General features: G+C 45.1%; 1 protein-coding gene across 2 annotated transcripts; it reads left to right on the forward strand.

The window, feature by feature from the left end:
• Positions 1-4,238: 4,238 nt before the first annotated feature.
• LDHA (lactate dehydrogenase A) lies at positions 4,239-15,000 on the forward strand. 2 transcript variants are annotated; one of them, XM_008148995.3, is made up of 8 exons: positions 4,239-4,323; positions 6,450-6,599; positions 8,693-8,810; positions 9,586-9,759; positions 10,982-11,155; positions 11,875-11,992; positions 13,441-13,564; positions 14,333-15,000. In XM_008148995.3, exons 2-8 carry the CDS (start codon positions 6,474-6,476, stop codon positions 14,495-14,497), a joined length of 999 nt encoding a protein of 332 aa, XP_008147217.1. In that variant the 5' UTR covers positions 4,239-4,323; positions 6,450-6,473; the 3' UTR covers positions 14,498-15,000. The 2 variants fall into 2 exon arrangements, with proteins under 2 accessions (XP_008147217.1, XP_008147216.1); XM_008148994.3 differs by lacking the exon at positions 4,239-4,323 and adding an exon at positions 6,130-6,222.
• The last annotated feature ends 5,472 nt before the right edge of the window (positions 15,001-20,472 follow it).

Consider the following 20,472-nt stretch of genomic DNA (forward strand, 5'->3'; position numbering starts at 1 on the left):
CTTTCTTTCTTTCTTTCTTTCTTTTTTCTTTCTTTCTTTCTTTCTTTCTTTTTAAGCTAGGACTTGGAATGTAATTCCCCATTTGGTAAGGTTTAAAGGTTTAAAACTACCTACACAGGAGTCAGAGAGATGGCTTCTGTTATCAGTAACCTGCTTTCAAAGCCCAGTGAGACTGTATCTATACACAAATTCAACACCCAGCAGTGCCTTGGGAATTTTGGATCCAGTTTGGAACTAATATAGGGGACAAGAGAATGGTAGGCATGGATTTCCAGGGTGGGGCTGGTTCCCTCCTTGACTGCCTCTACCCCAGGAGCAGCCCTAATCATTCCCCAAAAGTGGGAGGAGGGAGGAGAGAGAGAGAGAGAGAGAGAGAGAGAGAGAGAGAGAGAGAGAGAGAGAGAGAGAGAGAGACCCATGTGATTGGTTGCCTCCTGCACGACCGGGGCCAGGAATTGACCCTGCAACCCAGGTGTCTGCCCTGCCCTTGACCGGGAATTGAACCCAAGACCAATTTTTCCTGAGGGCTGGTGCTCTAACCATTGAGCAACCCGGCCAGGATGAATATGGAGTTTCTGAGATGGATTTTGCTAGGGGGTCGTGTGAGGAATGAATTCTGGGGGTAATGACAGTCTAAGACAAAAAGGGAAATAGAGGCAGCATCTAGTACCTGAAGAGAAGCCCAGCCTAGAGGAGGGGAGGAGATGGAGAGGCGTGGGGTGGGGGGACAGGTGGGGAAGGCACCCAGGAGAACTTGAGGAGTGGGGCGGAGTCTTTGGCTTCCACTCCCATCGTGTGAGAGATGGATGAAGTTGGGGGGTGGGGGGATGACAGCACCTCCTCTAGTACCCAGGGGAGGCGCCTGCTGTCTTGCCAGAGAGAGAAACCTCTGCTTTGGCACGTACACATCAGGCCCTGCTGGTCAGGGAAGGAAACAGATGAGGCCATCTGCATCCTGGGCCCTGCAACTCAGGAAAGCCATCAGCTTTGCAACCATGAGAAAGGTGAAAAAGTCAGGCTGTCAGTGAGTGTTCCGAGGGGCTGCGGGGCTGGTGGGATGTGTCAGAGAAATGTGTGTTCTATGCCCAGGTGGTTGGAGCTGTATATGTTCTGAGCTTCTTATCAATTTCTTATCCTGGCGTTTAAAGCTAAAGATGCACCTGACACATCTTAAATTTTCTGCCTCCCTGCATTTACTCATGCTGTGTTCTCTGCTTTCTCAACACCGGATCTTCATTAACCTTTGTCTAGGCTGAGCTCAGATGCTACCTTTTCCAAGAAGCTTTCTTTGGTATCTCCAGCCAAGGAACCCTCTCTCCTCTGAATGCTAGAGCCATTCTTCCGCCTCTGTTGTGACAGTGTTGCATTCTATCTTGCATTTTAACTATTGAGGGGATGCTGTTGGTCTCCCCCCACTAAATGGTAAGTCTTTGAAGGCTTATTAATTTGTCTCATTCGGTTTTGTATTCCCACCACCTAACACAGTACCATTTACATAACGGGCACGTAATTCAAAATACATTTATTAAACAAATAAATGTATATGCTGGGGATATGGAGACAAATGAGAGTGTTTCTGTCCATTAGGAGAGTGAGGAAGAGATGCACAGCTATAAGAATCAATTTAATATCAAGCCCGAGGAACAGTATTTGGCCTGTAGAGATGTGGGGTTTGAGTGGGCAGAGATGGTGGAAGGGGGAGAACATTCGGGTTGAAGGAACGGCCTAGGTGGATGTACCTGGCACAGTTGGGCAATGTGGTAAGTAGCCTTGGGACTGGCATATAGGAAGCACGAAGGCAAATAGGAGATAAGGCAAGAGAGGGCATGTGGGCCCTGGATCATGGAGGGCCTTGCCGGCCTTTCCAAGGAATTTGGATTTTATTCTGGAATAAAATGGAATGAGGAACCATTGAATGCTCTTGAGGAGGAGTGTGACAAATACTTAGTGAGTGGAGGACTGAATCAGCACTGTGTTTTGGGTGGACAGCATTATTTATCCAGGTCCATTTTAGAAAAATCTTGTATTGGGTGCTGAGCAGCACCCATCCTCTGAGGCCAAGGATACCCTGATCAAACCACTTTTGTGAGATTTTCTCTTTTAAAGAGGACACCCCCAAAGAGCACTTAGGTTGAGAAGTCTGTTTTGCCCTTTGAAACAGTGTTTCCTGACCCATCCTATGGGTCCCCCCCTCTGCTTTGGCTTTACTACAGAAATTCTTTCCTTTGGATTACATTAGTCAGGGTCTTCAGAGAAACAGTGTGTGTGTGTGTGTGTGTGTGTGTGTGTGTGTGTAATGAGATTTAATGTAAAGAATTGGTTCATGGGACGATTTTGGCGGATCTGTCGTTATCTGTAAGCTGGAGACTCAGGAAAGCAGGTGGTATAAATTCCCACCTGGTGATGGGAAAAGATCAATCTCTCAGTTCAAGCAGACAGGCAGAGATGCCCACTGATACCCACTGTCTCTCACTGAAAACAACTTTCTGAAGATGGGTCTGGCTTGAACCTCCCTACATAATTTCTTCACCTTTGTGGAATGGGGAGTCAAGGAGTGGGGGAGGGACATCATATAAAGAAAAAAATCATACACTTTGGAGTAAAGTCAGTCCTGGGTTAAGTACCTGCTGAAATCCTTATTAGTTCAAAGTCATTAATCTCTCTTAGCCTCAGTTTCCTTATCTGAAAAAAAATGGAGATAATTATGACTGTTACAAAGAATTAAAGTGAAGATGAGCATGGGGATTGCCTAGCTTGCTGCCTGACACATAGGTGCTCATTGAATGGTATTTGTTTTATTCATATTTGCAGAGTTAGAGACTATTTATTGTTCTGTATAAGAAAAGGGAAGTGTGCTTGGAGTGAGCTATTGTTAAGTGTTTTAATTTAGGGGACAGCAAACTCTTTGCCCAGATTATCTTCAGAGGTCATTCCAGAGCCCTTCTGGTGAGGGTTCTTACCTGTCTCCTTAGCCTAATACCCGCTCTCTGAGCTCTGGCCTCCTCTTCCCAGCAGCTGTGGTCATCTTTGGTAGGCAGGCAGGCAGGGGCCCAGCCCTAACTGGATGAGGACATTGTTGCAAACATTGGGGAACCACAGACACTGTTGCAATCGGCCCTGCCCTGAGGAACCCTAGAGAACCTGTGGCTGGCCCTCAGCCCTGCCAGCTGGGTGTTTCTGCGAGCGCCTAGGTTTCTGGGCCTTAGAGTGATGGGAAAACTGTTAGAACATGGTAGAGAGATGCCTTGCTTTTCTAGAGATGAGGTTAGAATTTTCCCTTCACAACCAAGAAACTCACAATTTATGGATTGCTCTTGGAGCTGGGTGCTTAGGCGATGCCCCAGGTGCAGGGAGGAAATAGACTCATTTATACCCTTGGACTCACTGTCAGGTAGGAGAGCAGAGCCACACACCTCTACTGCCAGAGGGTTTGAGGGATGCACAGACCAGTGAGGCAGAAGCAGATAGGAGGGAGGTGCCCACGCTGTGGGTGTATGGGGTGGGGAGGTTAGGGGAGTACCAGGAGATTGGTAGTTTGAAGAAGAGATGGAAGAGGAAGTCAGGACAGGCAAAAGAACCAGCCTGAGCAAAGGCTTGGAACGGAGGTAAAAGTAACATGTTTAAAAACAAAAACATAAAAACAAACAAATAACGCTGACAGTTCTTGGGTGCGGTTGGAATGTTAGGTGCTGGGTGGGGTAGGCCTGTAGGGAGAGCAGACCACAGAGGCTGAGTCCTCACTGTGAGTTGTGGGGCTTAGAAGGTTTAGCAGCGGGGGGAAAAGCAGGTCAACCTTTGGAGATCATTCGACTTAGGTGAGAAAGACAGACTGACCCTGTGCTAGGCATTTTCTTTCAACAAATAGTTGTCGAGTGACTATCTCGTGCCAGAAGTCCTGGGCACTGGGAAACCAAGCTTCAAACCAAGCCTTCTCTGAGGGTAAACTCCACATTTTACGGAGGAGGAAATTAAGGGTAGAACTGACTCCAGCTGGTGGCTCCGGCTGGGGTCTTTGTGACCGGAGGGCCGAGCGGCTCTGGGCGGCCAGCGCACGTGGGTCTGCTTGTGGGTCGTCTGGCTGCGCGCGCCGCCGGGGCCTCTGCACTGCCCAGCCCGGCTGGGAGCCCGCCCCCAGCCCGACCCACACGTGGGTTCCCGCACGTCCGCCCAGCTCCCCGCTCCCTCGCTCCCCGCCCCCCTGACGTCAGCCCCACCCTTCCATTTAAGGCCCCTCCCGAGCTAGGCTCCAAGTACCGGAGCTGCAGCCGCCAAGTCCGGATCCTACATCGCGCGCCACCGACGCCCGCCCCCCGTGTACCCCCGGTACGGTAGGGCCCGGCGCGCTCTGCGCCCGATGGGGCGGGCAAGCGAGCTGGCCCGGGCCTCGGTGGCCTGGCGCTCCCTGCTAAGGCTTAGCAGCTACGCAGTCCCTACTCCCTGGGGATGTAGGCGCTGCTTTCCAGAAGCGTAGTGGGGAGACCTGGGCGGTGGCCCCCGCCCGGCCTGGGCGCGGAGCCCGCCGCTCTCAGCTTTTGCTCTAAGTGGGCACTATGGCGCATCCGGCCTGGCTGGGGAGCCCAGGAGGTGGCCGCACCTAACCTGGGGTGGAAAGTCCAGGTGGATGCGGGACAAGGACGGGTCTGAAGGGTGGGGTGAACCTCTGGGCTGGAACTCGGCCAACGGCGCAGGACTCGAGGTCCGGTTCCGGACCCCCTGGAGCCAAAAAAAAAAAAAAAAAAAAAAAAAAAGCCTCAGCAGCCTGGGTGGGTTCCTGGAAGCCGGGAAGCCGCCGAGCAGCTCCTTCCCGAGTCGGATTTTAACCCGGGGACTCTGGAGGAGCGGGCTCCCTGGGAGTGGCCGCTGCCTGTAGATTACAGAGCGCCCTTGGCGCCCATCGCGTGTATGAAGCAGCGACAGAGGTAGCTATGCCTAGCACCGTGCGTCCGCTCTCCCGCGTTTCACACGGTCTGTTGAGAGGAGAGTCCTCCGGAACCGTTCCTTCTGGCACCTGGCGGACCCTAAAGCTAGGAGAGGGTTGGGGCATCTCTAAGGTCACAGGAGGTGGCCGAGTTGGGGAGTAGACCCTCTTTCTGCAGAGCTTCCTCTCCCACACGTGTCCCCACATTGAAGGAAGCGCTGGAGCCCAGAGCTTAGGTGTTGGTGAAGCCAGGAGGTCTCTAGGGAGGAGGAACTGCTCCCTTCCCCCTGCTAGGCTGCGGGAACCCTTACAAGGCTGTCCAGAAATAGCAGTGATTTGTAAGGAGAGACCCGATTCCAGCCTGGCGACCCCGGGCTGCCGGCCTGTAAGCCCTCTGGGATATGTGCCCTTTGGAACGCTGTCAAAACTAGATCCAGTGAGTGCAGTGCCCCGGGTTAGATGAGCAGAGTCTAATGTTTGTTTCCCTCCCAAGCTCTGGAAATCGCGGGTTCCACCAAGTAGTAGTAACACTAGGACTCCAGGCCTCAGGCCTCTGGCCTCTGAAGCTATTTCCGCACTTCCTGTGCTGACAAAAAAAAATTTCCGCATACCGGGCCTCACTCCTTTGCAACAAGGAGCACTGCAGAAGCCACGCCGGGCACCTCCCTCCAGGGCTGGTCAGCAGCCCCTGGTATTGCAATTTAAAGAGTCTGGGCTCTGGCCGTGCGCCAGGCCCAGGAGGCTGCCAGCCGGGCTTCACGTGGCTCCGGTCTGCTTCGGAGCTCTAAGTCTAAAGTCTGACTCCGAGCTTGCGCCCTCTGACCCTTAAGGGCGGGAGAGTTTCTAATCTTTTCCGCTGACGGGCGGGGCCCGTGCCCACCTCTTCTACAGCCCTCGGCCTCTGGACCACGGCAGTCCATTCCCAGCTCTCTGAAATGCGCAAGCGCTCCAGGTGCGCGGGGCGGGGGAGGGGACAGCTGCTAATCTTCCGGGTCTGGGTGTTACTACCCGAGGGCGCCTGGGGACCCAGCAGGCAGTCTGATCTGCCCTTGGGGGCGGGGGGAGATGAGTGAGCGCGCATGAGCAGAGCTCCCTGCCCGCCTCGCAGCCTCGGGGTTGGTTGGGGAGTGAGGCAGTTAAGCAGTTAATGGTACTTTTTGCAAGTACCTCTGGAGTAGACGGCTCTTCTTCGTGATCTTGTTTGAGCAAAGGCCGGCCCAGCTTGGGGTTAATAGAGCAAGATGGGTGAACACTCAGGAGGCTGTACTTACACTCAGACGTCAATATTATTTTTACATGCGAAGGTGAGGTTTTTCCACACCCAAGTTCCTAGCCAGGCCAGGCCAGACCAGACCCTGGCATTAGGCCTTTCCACTCTCCTTTGGCTGTCTTTGGGTTTTTCCTCTTCCCCCTTTTTAGTCATTCCTTGTGATTTCTAGTGGCAAAAGGAAGTGAAGTGAGCTTTTTCCGAACATGTTTTGGTTAGTAAGTGTGCAATGACAGTTCGTGTTTCTCCCCCCACCCCCCATAGGTTCCTTTTGGTTCTAAGTCCAAAATGGCAACACTCAAGGATCAGCTGATTGTGAATCTTCTTAAGGAGGAACAGAGCCCCCAGAATAAGATTACAGTCGTTGGGGTTGGTGCTGTTGGCATGGCTTGTGCCATCAGTATCTTAATGAAGGTAAGTGAGAGTCCATCACTCCGCAAGGCAAGGATAACTTGGCCCCACCCACTCCTCCACTCCCTCATAATTGCTTGATCACGTTGTATATGCAAATATTGAGGTTCATGCACTCATTTCAAAGAACTTTATGTGAAGTAAACTTTTGAAATATGCTATGCTAAAAGGATATCAGAACAAAAAAAAAACCAAGGTTATTAGGCTGGCAACACAGTTTCTTAAATTCACTCTGCTGTATTAACATGCATGAATTGCCTACAAATGAAAGAGTCCCTTTAAACAAGCTAAAATTATTTTAAAGTAATTTTTGAAGTGAAATGATATATACTGTGGTAAAATGAAAGTCACACTGAATGTGGGAAATTTATTTTTATTTATTTATTTATTTTCAGTAAAGAGGATGGATGTTTTTATTTTTTTACTATTTTATTAAAAAATTTTTTTAATTTTATTTTTGACTGTAGGAAATCTTAAAGTCTTGCTCCCATGTAAGTCACCATTGGCCCTCGACTTGGATAGCAATTTTAGTATTAGTTTTGGAAGCTAAAGTTTAATTAGAAGAAAAAAATGTGTGAATGAATAAAAAGCACTTTTTACTGTAGTCAAGCCAGGTTTATATAAAACCGAAATTGAGGCAACTTATTAGTATTAAAATATTTTTAAGTTCAGATTTGGAGTTCCTAATAAGAGTGGTGGGCACACAGTGCAATATACAGATCATGTATCATAGAAATGTACACTTGAAACCTTTATGATCTTATTAACCAACTAGAGGCCTGGTGCACGAATTCATGCACCAGTGGGGTCCCTCAGCCTGGCCTTCAGGATCAGGCCTAAACCAGCTCTCCAGCATCCCCCGAGGGGTCCCGGATTGTGAGAGGGCACAGGCCAGGCCAAGGGAGCCCACCAGGGCATGATTGGGGCTGGGGAGGAATGCAGGAGGTTGGCCAGCCAGGGAGGGACCACGGGAGGGCTCCAGGGCATGTCCGGCCCATCTCTCTTAGTCCAGATTGGCTGGACCCCAGCAGCAAGCTAATTTACCGGTTGACTGTCTGCCCTCTGGTGGTCAGTGCACATCATAGTGAGCAGTTGAACAGCCTAAGCATATCATTAGCATATTACGCTTTGATTGGTTGAATGGATGACCGGACATTTCGTATATTAGGGTTTTATTATATAGGATGTGACCCCAATTAATTTAATATAAATAAATAAATGAAATTATGAATTCTGGGTTTTAAACAGAAAAGGATTGAAAGCAGAAATGAGCTATGCAGATGTTGCAGAGCAACATAGTTACTCTCTCTGTGTTCTTATGAAAGGCCACAAAGTATTCCAACTCTTGTTCCTTCCACCACTGAATCAGAAATGGATGCCATCTGTTTTCCCTACACTACCTATGGTCTTTTTCAGTGATGCCCTCTAATTCAGGTGTGGGTAAGAGTAACTGCCAGCCCACTCATTACACTGTAGATGATTTGGGGGTAGATCTGCAGCTCAGCTAGTACAACCTCTTTGGTTATGACGGTCATGTCCTATTTGTATTAAAACTATTGTTGGTGCTCCTGGTCGGATGCACCTAAGGACTTTTATATATTGAACTGAAAGGATATTTTTCACGAATAATTTAGAATGCACAAATCTATCTATGTAAAGTTGTTATAGCTCTTTAATATATGGAAACATAACCAGGGAATGATCCAGAATATCACTTTTTAATTCTAAGTCTTTTTAAAAAATATATGTTTTTATTGATTTCAGAGAGGAAGGGAGAGGGAGAGAAATAGAAACATCAATGATGAGAGAGAATCATTGATCTCCTGCCTCCTGCATGCCCCTCAATGGGGATCAAACCCACAACCCGGGCATGTACCCTTGACCAAAATCGAACCCAGGACTCTTCTAAACACTACCAATCCAGTGTTCTATTTTAACATGGGGGCTCCTATGCCAGAAATATGGAAATTTTGCAGGCCCATCTAAAAATTTGGAAGTAGCAAGTTTGATTTTCATTGTTGTTGTTGAAAATGTTTTATTTTTGAGGTGGTACCTTTGGAAGCAATTTTGATTTAAGAAAAATTTTTGTCTTTTAGGACTTGGCAGATGAACTTGCTCTTGTTGATGTCATGGAAGACAAATTAAAGGGAGAAATGATGGATCTCCAACATGGCAGCCTTTTCCTTAGAACACCAAAAATTGTCTCTGGCAAAGGTTAATTTCAACATATTTATATTATAGTCCATGCTAGACTTAATTGTTTATCAGGCTCAAAATCCCAGCTCTTCAAACACTTTTTTATACAGGATAAGAGAGCTTTTGAACAATTTTGCATCGGTACCTACTGATATTGAAGTTTCAATTTATTTACTTTCCATACTTTCTTTTGCACACTAACATAATAATAGTATCTGTTTTGACACTTGAAAGTCATTGTCAACTTGAAAGTCATTGTCAACTTACCTGATAGGTATCTTCCTTCATTATCTTCATCCCTCACTTAACCATCCTGTGCCATAGGGATCTAGAAGCAAGATGTACTTGACAAGTGTAAAGCTGCCTCTGCTTTTTAAAAAGAAAGCCTGTTCCTGGGCTGATATGACCACAATTAAGTATTTAAGTAGAAGCAGAAGTATGGAAGCATATGAGCTTTGAGCTCAGGTGGCCAAAAATTTGGCAATGTATCTCGTTTGATACGATAATCTATTAAGTTTTATTCCTTCCAGCTCCCCCCAGTTGCAGTTATATAAAGTCACAATGTGACTAAAACAAAAAGGGGGCATTGATGTACTCTTCATCCATGTTAGTGGCCACCGTGATAAAACTCCAAAAACTAAAGGAGAGAAGTCTGGGGGGCATTAAGGACTTGTTTCTGCCACATATACAAACCACTGTCCCCCCCAAAAAAGTTGATGGAAAAATGTTTTGCCGGCTAGGTATTGGAGATCTCTTAAAGGCCTTAACCTAATTATTGTTTTCTGTTGTCTAGACTACAGTGTGACTGCAAACTCCAAGCTGGTTATTATCACAGCTGGGGCTCGTCAACAAGAGGGAGAAAGCCGCCTTAATTTGGTCCAGCGTAACGTGAACATCTTTAAATTCATCATTCCTAATGTTGTGAAATACAGTCCCAACTGCAAATTGCTTGTTGTTTCCAATCCAGGTGAGGTTGTCAATTGCGTAACAATAGATGAGCTCGAGTAAAAGTGACAGTATATATTATATTCTGTATACACATACTTATTTCTCATCTTTCACTTTCTTCCTGGGAGTGTATTTTTCTTCTCGTAAGATAGTTAAATTTAAAGCATGAAAGAGGATAGGATACAATACCTCTGGATGTAGTTGGAACTTTAAAATTAATTATTTGTGCAAGAAGACCTTGGATAAGTGTGGCTAATGTGATATTCTCTTAATTGATGCACAGCTTATTTTGATTAAATTACATTTCTTGAATACTTAATGGTTTGCTATATTATACATATTATAGAGGTTTACAAATATTAACAAAAACCTTGACCACAATCATAGTCAAGATCCATACAAAGCCATGTGTCTTTTTCTCTCTCTCGAAAGTTTAGTCCTTGGGAAAGGGAGGCAGGCAACCCCTGCCACCTGCTGAGGGTGGCACAAGCCCTCCCTGTTTCCCATGGTGTTGATGGGAGGTTCACGTGCTGGGGGAAGGCCAGGAAGACCTGGAGCTTGGGCCAGGCACTTAGGCGAGCCAGGTAGGCCAAGAGCAGGGGGAAGGAGTCCAGGCAGTGGGTGGCCAGGGCCTGGTGATTCAGCAGCAAGTCCAGCAGGTTGTAGTCTGCGAAGGAGATCATCATGTTACCCATGGTTCTGGACAGCGAGGTCTCAAAAGACTTCAGGTGCCCAGACAGTTCCTCCACAGAGTCCTCCTTGCCTGCCTATTAGTTGGTGTAGATGAAGGTGATGTATTTGCAGCAGAGGTTCTCCATGCTGTCATTCACTACGCCTACCAGGGTCGCCTCCTGAAGGTCCTTCCCATGTAGCCCAAGGGGAGCAGCTTAGATGGTACAGGATAGCACTGGACTGGTACAGGGTGAGGTCTCTGCCCTGGAACTTGGGGAACTGCCTGTACATACAGGAGGTCTTGAGGGAGCCCTGCAGCCAGGTCTCCTTAGTCACCACCTCTTCCTTCCAGCTCTGGCCCTGGACAGCCAGCAGCATGTGATGGCCTTGCAGCACCCTCAAACAGGGAAGTAGACCATGGTGGAGGGCAGCATGGTGGAGGTGTAGGCAAAGGCGGTGGCTACACCAGCAGCAGCAAAGCTCAGGCAGGACTCCGCCATGTATCTTCAGTAGCTAATCATTGTCTTAATCATTCACCTGGTATCTTTGCCTCAATGTTTTCTTCACAGTGGATATCTTGACCTATGTGGCTTGGAAGTTAAGCGGCTTTCCCAAAAACCGTGTTATTGGAAGTGGTTGCAATCTGGATTCAGCCCGGTTCCGATACCTGATGGGGGAGAGGCTGGGAGTTCACCCATTAAGCTGTCATGGGTGGGTCCTTGGGGAGCATGGAGACTCTAGTGGTAAGCATGCCTTATTTCCTCTTTCTGTTTTCAAAAAGACTGTGTAAAAAATTGACAGTTTTATTAAATTGGAGCCTAAATCAGATATCCATTCATCAAGGTAGAATCATTTTCAGAAATCTATTTTTTGTGTAATTTAATGTTAAGAATTGTTAAGATTTTAGCCATATTACATGACATTTATCTGGCATGCAGGATGGGGAATGAAATTTATTGTACTTCTTAACCATGGACATGTTACATAAGACCTCAGTCACTTAATATCATAGCTGTTTATAATAAACCTGCACTGTTTGGCCCTGAAAAGGTTAGTCAAGTCAAATGGAGAGTATGAAAAAATCCTATTATCACAGTAGAAGTGTTATAATTTTTGCAGATTCTTAGTTCCTTATGCCAAGATAATTTTCCTTATAATCTTATACTATCTTTATATCCCAATATATGTCTATTAAACCTCCCAGTAGGTTAGGAAAATAGGTTAGAATTTATAGAAATTCTTACTTTTATAATAAAAGATAAACAAATGGAAATCTAAAAGTAAAGGTATTGCAGTTTTTGTTTTTTTTTTTTCATTTCTTTTTATTTTAGGTATTGTAGTCTTGAGTATCTACTAAAAGGGGTAATACTCCCCAGATAAAAGAGAATTAGAAAAATGGGTTGGAATTACTAGTTGCTGACTGATGCATGGAAATAAGTGAATTTTGTACTGTTTCTTTTAGTGCCTGTATGGAGTGGAGTGAATGTTGCTGGTGTCTCCCTAAAGAATCTGCACCCTGATTTAGGCACTGATGCAGATAAGGAACAGTGGAAACAAGTTCACAAGCAGGTGGTTGACAGGTAATATGTCTCATAATTTGGCAGCATGGGAGGTTAAACTTTATTGTTTGTATTTAAAATATTAAAAGTTTAGTAGTATATGCATTTGAGTATATTTTGTTAGAGAAAAAAACTTGTTTTCTAAAGCTTTGTTAAAGATCATACTATAAAAAGAGGTAAAGATATTAAAAATTATACTTTTATTAACGCTACAGTCTATCTTTTGCCATAATTCCCAACTTATAGTATGATAAATCTTTCTGCTTATATTGTAAATTATTAAGTTAGATTAAGTCTAGTCTGCTGGTGCTTGGAAATGAGTGAATTCTCTGCTTCTCTCACTCATCCCTCCACCCCCCAGCTCCCTTCACTCTTGAGATAATCCTAAGTAAGCATGTTTATGTATTCTTGGATTTATTTTAAATCCAATGTTATATCTTAAAGTATCATCTATTTTGTTGCAAGGTACTATAGTTATTTGTTTTGATAGTTATGTAATATTTCAATGTATGAGTATACCATAGTTTATTCATTCTTCTGTTGGAGAGAATTGGGCTTGTTGTCAGGTTTTTGCTATTGCTGGCAATACTATTGTGAACATCCCTATACATAATATCCTTGTATACATGGAAAGGTCTACTCTTTTTATTTATTTTTTAACATATTTTTATTGATTTCAGATAGGAAGGGAGAGGAAGAGAGAGATAGAAACATCATTGATGAGAGGGAATCATTGATTAGCTGCCTCCTGGACGCCTCCTACTGGAGACTGACTGAGCCCGCAACCTGGGACCCTTCAGTCCACAGTTCAACGTTCTATCCACTGAGCCAAACTGGCTAGGGCACAAGGTCTACTCTTGTGTGTATAATGCAATTTTGTGGCATTATCCTATATAATAATCCTATATAATAAAAGGGTAGTATGCAAATTGACCCAAATGGCAGAATGACCAGTTGCTATGACTATGATGTGCACTGACCACCAGGGGGCAGACGCTCAATGCAGGAGCTGCCCCCTGGTGGTCAGTGCACTCCCACAGGGGGAGCTCTGCTTAACCACAAGCCAGGCTGACGGCTGCGAGTGCAGCGGTGGTGGCGGGAGCCTCTCCCACCTCCTTGGCAGTGCTAAGGATGTCTGACTGCGGCTTAGGCCCACTCCCCATGGGCTCCAGGGCTGTCATGGACATCTCCCGAAGGCTCCAGTGCTGCCAGAGGGATGTCTGACTGACAGCTTAGGCCCGATCCCCCGGGGAGTGGGCGTAAGCTGGCAGGTGGACATCCCCCGAGGGGTCCCGGACTGTGAAAGGGCACAGGCCGGGCTGAGGGACCCCCCTGAGTCCATTAATCTCGTGCACCAGGCCTCTCATTCACTATAAAGTTTATGTTCAGTAAAAGCTTTGTGTATTGTTTTTGTTTGTTTCTCCTATCTTACTTTATCTTGCCCTTCCCTGTGATTTCCTACCCTACAGTGCTTATGAGGTAATCAAACTGAAAGGCTATACATCCTGGGCCATTGGCCTATCTGTGGCAGATTTAGCAGAAAGTATGATGAAGAATCTTAGGCGGGTGCATCCAATTTCCACCATGATTAAGGTAGGTCTATGTAGTGATATGTTGTACTTGAATGTCATTATTTACATTTTTAAAAAACGATTTCTTTTTAGAAAGCAATTAGATTAATGTACATCCTCAGTCATTGATTTAAGAAATTAATGCACCTGCAACTTTCTTTTTTGGAAGAAACATGGGCAAGCATTAAGATTAATGTCCACTAGCACTATGTTTAGCACATAGATACTTGATAATTTGTTGACTTAAAATCTACTCAATTATGTTCAAATGGGTGGAAGAATAAAGAAACAGAATTTCTTCTTTTGGGAAAAATGGAAATCACACTCAAGTTACAGCTACCAAAAGTGTTATACACTAAAAATTGGAAAGTAGTATGGATAATAGCAATAGTTTAGATTTTCTTTTAGAATAGAATTTTAAAATTTTTTTTGATTGATTTCAGAGAGAGATAGTGAAAGAGAAATCTCTATTTGCTATTCCACTTATCTATGAACTCACTGCTTGCTTCTTGTATGTGCCCTGACTGGAGATTGAACCAGCAACCTTGGCATATCTGGACGACTCTCTAATCAATTGAGCTATCTGGCCAGAGTCTAGAATGGAAATCTTGCTGCAATTTTAATGACTTTATTTTACACTGTTCATTACATCCTAACTGAAGATTTGGAAAGGAATTTCTACTTACCCGTTTATATCAAAATAAGCTTCATAATTGTAGAGAATGAAAGTCTTGGGAGACCTCCCCAAAATGTATAGAAAAAAACAAAATATTTTTCATTTTGTCTTCAGGGTCTCTATGGAATAAAAGATGACGTCTTCCTTAGTGTTCCTTGCATCTTGGGACAGAATGGAATCTCAGATGTTGTGAAGGTGACTCTGACACCTGAGGAAGAGGCCCGTTTGAAGAAGAGTGCAGATACACTGTGGGGGATCCAGAAAGAGCTGCAGTTTTAAAGTCTTCTAATGTCAGACCACCTCACTGTCTAGGCTACAGCAGGATTTTAGTTGGAGATTGCATATTGTCCTTTTTATCTGATCTGTGACTAAGAACATCAGTTTCCTAAAGATATAGTAATGGTTCATAAAACCCAGCATCTGCATCCTGATGCTGGATGGTCCTTATCTTGTGTAGTCCTAAACTGGTTAGTGTGAAATAGTTCCACCTCCTCAAAGGCACCACTGCCAATGTTCCTCACACTACAGTTGCCCTTCGGACTAGATGTGTGTTCACTGTGTGTTACATAACTTGTGGTTCCTTTTTCTCCTGGGATCCAATGTAAATCCAATATTGCATGTTTTGTGCATAACTGTTCTAAAGGATCTTATTCTGTGTACTGTATGTATCAGATTAGTGTACATTGCCATATAATGTAAAAAGAAAAGTCTACATATAAATAATACAGCCAACTATCCAAGTGTCATACCAACTAAAATGCCAAATAAACCTTGAACAGTGACTACTCTGTTAATTTATTACCATATAAAATCATAAAGCTATTATTCATTACATTATTGGGAGCTACTATGTTACTCTTGGGCAGCTGCAATGATTTTTGTTTATTGGTTGATTTTAGAGAGAAAGAAACATCTATTTGTTGTTCTAATTTATGCATTCGTTGGTTGATTCTTGTATGTGCTCTGACTGGGCATTGAATTCAGCCACAACCTTGGTATAGTGGGATGGTGCTCTAACCAACTGAGCTTCAATGATTTTTTTTTTTAAGGGATATTTACTATTGATCAGACTTTAGTTTAATCTGAATGAACAGATTAAGGCTGTGGCTAGATTGATTAGGTTCTTTTGGTACCATTTCCATTTTAATCAGTTTTAATATACTAAGCCCCAAGGTATTACATAAGATAACTTGATAGAATCTTTGTTTTCTAGAGGCCAGTAACATAATGGTACAGTAGTCCCCCCTTATCCATGGGTGATACATCCAAGACCCCCAGTGGATGCTTGAAACCACAGACAATACCAAACCCTATGTTTACCATGTTTTATCATACATATGGAATATGATAATGTTTATAATTAGGAGCAGTACCCTGACCGGTTTGGCTCAGTGGATAGAGCATCGGACTGTGGACTGAAGGGTCCAGGTTCAATTCTGGTCAAGGGCATGTACCTCGGTTGTGGGCACATCCCCAGTAAGGGGTGTTCAGGAGGCAGCTGATCAATGTTTCTAACTCTATCCCTCTCCCTTCCTCTCTGTAAAAAAATCAATAAAATATATTAAAAATAAATAAATGAATTAGGAGCAGTAAGGAACTAATAATAAAATAGAACAATTATAACCAAAACTAAAAAGTTATGAATGTGGCATTAGGTCAAATAAAAGTTACTTGAACATAGCACTGCGATATAATAGTTGAGCTGATAACCAAGATGGCTACTAAATGACTAATGGGTGGGTAGTGTGTACCATGTGGATAATCTCCACAAAGGGATTATCGTGGCTCAGGCAGGATGAAGTGGAATGGCACAAGATTTCCTCATGCTACTCAGGATGGTGTGTAATTTAAAACATGAATAATTTCTGGAATGTTCCAATTAATATTTTCAGACTGCATTTGACTATGGGTAACCATGGAAAGCAAAACTGGATAAGTGGAGGGACTACTGTTTTTTTATTTTTATTTTTTATTGATTTCAGATAGGAAGGGAGAGGGAGAGAAACATCAATGTTGAGAGAATCATTGATCAGCTGCTTCCTGCATGCCCCCTATTGTGGGTTGGGCCCGCAACCCAGGCATGTGCCCTAACTGGTAGTCAAACCATGATCTGGTTCAAAGGTCGCCATTCAACCACTGAATCACTCTGGCTGGGCAGGACTATTATCTTTAATAATTTTAAATAAAATAGTCCATTACTATGACTCTTATCTAGACCTAAAAACTGTACTTCCAGAGCAACTTTATTGTCATCCCTTTTCTAGAAATTTTCCCCCAAAATTTCCTTCCTGAGAACTAGTTAAGGAAAATAACTACACTTTTTAAAATGTGTCTTAAATGTAAAATGACAGGACTAACTTATGGAGTCTTGACAATTAATTTGCTTTCCTGTAGACTCTTAAAAACAACCTTAAGCTATAACTTACCATAAAATTTACTCTTGAAGTGTAGGATTCTGTGGATCCACATAGTTGTGCACTCCCACCACTATCTAATCTTGGGACTTTTCAATTTACTGGGGAGAAAAAAAGTGTATTTAATCCTACAGCCTTTTAAGTTAGTCTTTAAAAATATTTTTAATTTACATTTATTAATATCAAATTATTTGATACAATAAATTAGTCAACACCAACATGACTGAAAAATAATGCTTAAGAGAGACTTGTTAAACTTTTATAGATTTTTCAGATTTAATCTTGTTAAGCTTCCTTGCTTTCTGGCACAGTAAGTGTTCCAGGTACACATTCTATCTTTGCCCCAGGCAAGGAATAGGCCAACTCTGCAAGGAGCCCTGAGTCATTTTAATGGAATATGATCTCATTTTAGTTTTAATGCCCTGTGAAGTGGATTAGGCAGGTCTTAGCTGCCATCTCAAACAAACTGCCAGTTAGTGGGGAAAAAAATGGAATGTTCACAACATGGTCCTCCTTTCATCCTATCTAATCAAAGAGTAATATGCAAATTAACCATCACTCTGTTACACCCACAAGCCATGCCCACCAGCCAATCAGGAGTGAGTATGCAAATCAACCCAACCAAGATGGCTGTGGCCACAGACAGAGCAGGAGGGAGGCTTGGGTTTCCCCAGCGATGGAGGAAGCCAAGCTTTCCGCACACCCTGGCCAGCCCAGGCCTCCACTCCAGGCTACAAAGTTTCAATTGTAGAAGATAAATAAATCCCAGATACCAGGGCCTCCACTTGGATCGCCAGGGGGCGTGGCCTGCCTGCAAACCACCACAGGCCCCTTGCCCAGGCCGTCCCACACCCCAAGGGAACCCTCACCCTGATCCGGGACACCCTTCAGGGCAAATCAGCCAGCCCCCACCCATGCACCAGGCCTCTATTCTATTTAATAAAAGAGTAATATGCAGACTGACCATCACTCCAACACACAAGATGGCTGCCCCCATGTGGTCAAAGATCCTGCCCCCATGTGGACACAAGATGGCCACAACAAGACGGCCAGCAGGGGAGGGCAGTTGGGAGGGACCAGGCCTGCAAGAGAGGGCAGTTGGGGGCGATCAAGCCTGAAGGGGAGGGCACTTAGGGGTGACCAGACCGGCAGAGGAGGGAAGTTGGGGGTGACCGGGCCTGCAGGTAGGGGCAGTTGGGAGGGACCCAGGCCTGCAGGGGAGAGCAGTTGGGGGGGAACAGGCATGCAGGGGAGGGCAGTTAGGGGTGACCAGGCCTGCAGGGGAGGGCAGTTAGAGGTGACCAGGCCTGCAGGGGAGGGCAGTTAGGGGCAAACAGGCTGGCAGGGGAGCAGTTAAGCATCAATCAGGCTGGCAGGGGAGTAGTTAGGGAGTGATCAGGCTGGCAGGCAGAAGCGGTTAGGGGCAATCAGGAAGGCAGGCAAGCGTAGAGCAGTTGGGAGCCAGCAGTCCTGAATTGTGAGAGGGATATCCGACTGCCCGTTTAGGCCCGATCCCTACCTGGATCGGGCCTAAACGGGCAGTCGGACATCCCTCGAGGGGTCCCAGATTGGAGAGGGTGCAGGCTGGGCTGAAGAACAACCCCCCCCCCCCCCCCCCATGCATGAATTTCGTGCATCGGGCCTCTAGTAGATTAATATGCCTATATCTCTCTCTCTGTGTGTAGATATTTTCCCCCACTAAAACCTACGTTGAGAAAATAAAAGTATCATGACTTCAAAGCCATATACTTTCTAATCCTTTGCTGAATGCATACTATGCTTTGGTAGGTGTGGGAATATGCAAAAATCTTGCATATTTGGCTCTCTTGTAACAAAATGGTAAGTTAGCTTGGCTCACAGCCAACAGAGAAAACCACTCAGGCAGAGAGAATGTCTGGCTCCTGCCACTGCCCTTAGGCCTTGGGCAGGTAAGAATGAAGAGCTTTTCTTCAGTCAGAACAGGAGTTTGGTCACTACCAGATGATAACTCCTTAGGCCAACAGGGGTATGAAGCAGGTGTAGAGCTTAGATTTGGAGGTCATCTAGGCCAGCAGTGTCTTCCTCTCAGCCCCATGGAAGTGAGGTTCAAAGGCAGGAAGTTGCTGTGGAAGCACACAAGTAAGTGTAGTACAGGATCAACAACAGCTGCCACTCCTGTCCACCATAGAAACCTCTTGCTTGGGGCTGGCAATAGGGTAAAGTCCCTAAGAGGAACAGGAGTAGGGAGGTGGTGGTAGTTGACACATTGGTCAAGGAAAGCTAGAGGAAGTGGCAAATATGCTCAAAACTGAAAATAAGCAGTCAACTTTGAGAAGGGCTGGGGGAGAACTTTCCAGATATAGGGAACAGCAAGAAGTTCCCAGCCAAGAAAAAGCTGGGGGGAGAGTGTGATGAAGAGTGTTTTGAGATGAAGTTACAGAGGTGTGAGGAGGCCACATTTTTAATGTATCATATGTTGTAAAAATTGGTTATTTTTTTCCTTTTTTTTTAATTGATTTTTTTTTTTTAGAGATAGAGGGAGAGGGAGAGAAACATTGATGTGAGAGCAAAACATCAATGGACTGCCTTCTGCATGCCTCCTACCAGGGGATGGAACCCTCAACCTTTCTATGCACAGGAGAACGCCCAACCAACTGAGCTGCATGAACCAAGGCAATTTTCTTTTTTAAGTGTGACGGAAAGCTATTGAAGGGCTTTAAGCAGAGTTATTGCATGATCTGAACTATATTAATCATAGGCTTTGATACAGAAAATGAATTACCCTTTAGATTTTGAAAAAGATTCAAATGCAAATGACAAAAAATGACAGAGGAGGTTGTGTCCCTTTGTGTGAGTTATGAATTAAAAATCACTCTTAGAAAACTAGACATGGCCATATATATTTTTGATTTCAGAGAGGAAGGGAGAGGGAAAGAAATAGAAACATCAATAATGAGAATCATTGATCATCTGCCTCCTACAGGTCCTCCGCTAGGGATCAAGCCTGCAACCTAGGCATGTGCCCTTGACCGGGATCGAACCTGGGACCCTTCAGTCCGCAGGCCCAGCTAGGGTTTCTTTTATTTAAAAAAAAACAACACATTTTTTATTGATTTTTAGAGAAAGAGGAAGGGAAAGGGAGAAACATTGATGAGAAACATCCATTGGTTATCTCCTGCATGCCTCCCACTGGGGATTGAGCCTGCAACCTGGGCCTGTGCCCTGACTGGGAATCAAACCAGTGACCTCTTGGTACATGGGTGGATGCTCAACTACTGAGCCACACCTGCTGAGCTCATTTTTATGATTACCCTCTACTCTCGAAAGAGAAATTCAAACATTATTTCAGCACTCCATCCTGAAGTTACATAGCTTAATAATAATTTTAAAAAATTCCTGCAAATGAATGTTTGGATATAGGTGTGATAAGTGCACCAAAATGTGTGTTCCTCAAAGTCAGGTTGGTGACTCCCAAAGTCCAATAAAGACACTTTACTGCTTTAAGCTGGCAAAACCCTAAAAACAGGAGATGCTCCCTGAAGGGTTCTTTCCCGTGGGGGCCTGGAGAGTTTAGCCGGGTGGTTGTGGGGTCTCCAAAAAGTCAGGGCCCGAAAATCGGTCCCAGGCCGCCTGAAGGAAACGAAACAACACTCCGATAACCTTGATTGCACGCTCTCCAAGATCGTCTCTTCATTCTTCACACGGACAGCAGGAGGGTGGAACCGCCGAAGCAACCAGCTCACATCAAGAGGACGCCGAGCGTCTGCCAATGCGCCTGCGCCGGCCGGCGGGGGCGGGGCTTGCGTGCTGACGTACGCGGAGCGTGCTTGCGTGTCGGGCGGGGAATAACCGTAGCCGGGC

This window comes from Eptesicus fuscus, chromosome 13 (assembly GCF_027574615.1).
Source record: "Eptesicus fuscus isolate TK198812 chromosome 13, DD_ASM_mEF_20220401, whole genome shotgun sequence".
NCBI lineage: Eukaryota > Metazoa > Chordata > Mammalia > Chiroptera > Vespertilionidae > Eptesicus > Eptesicus fuscus.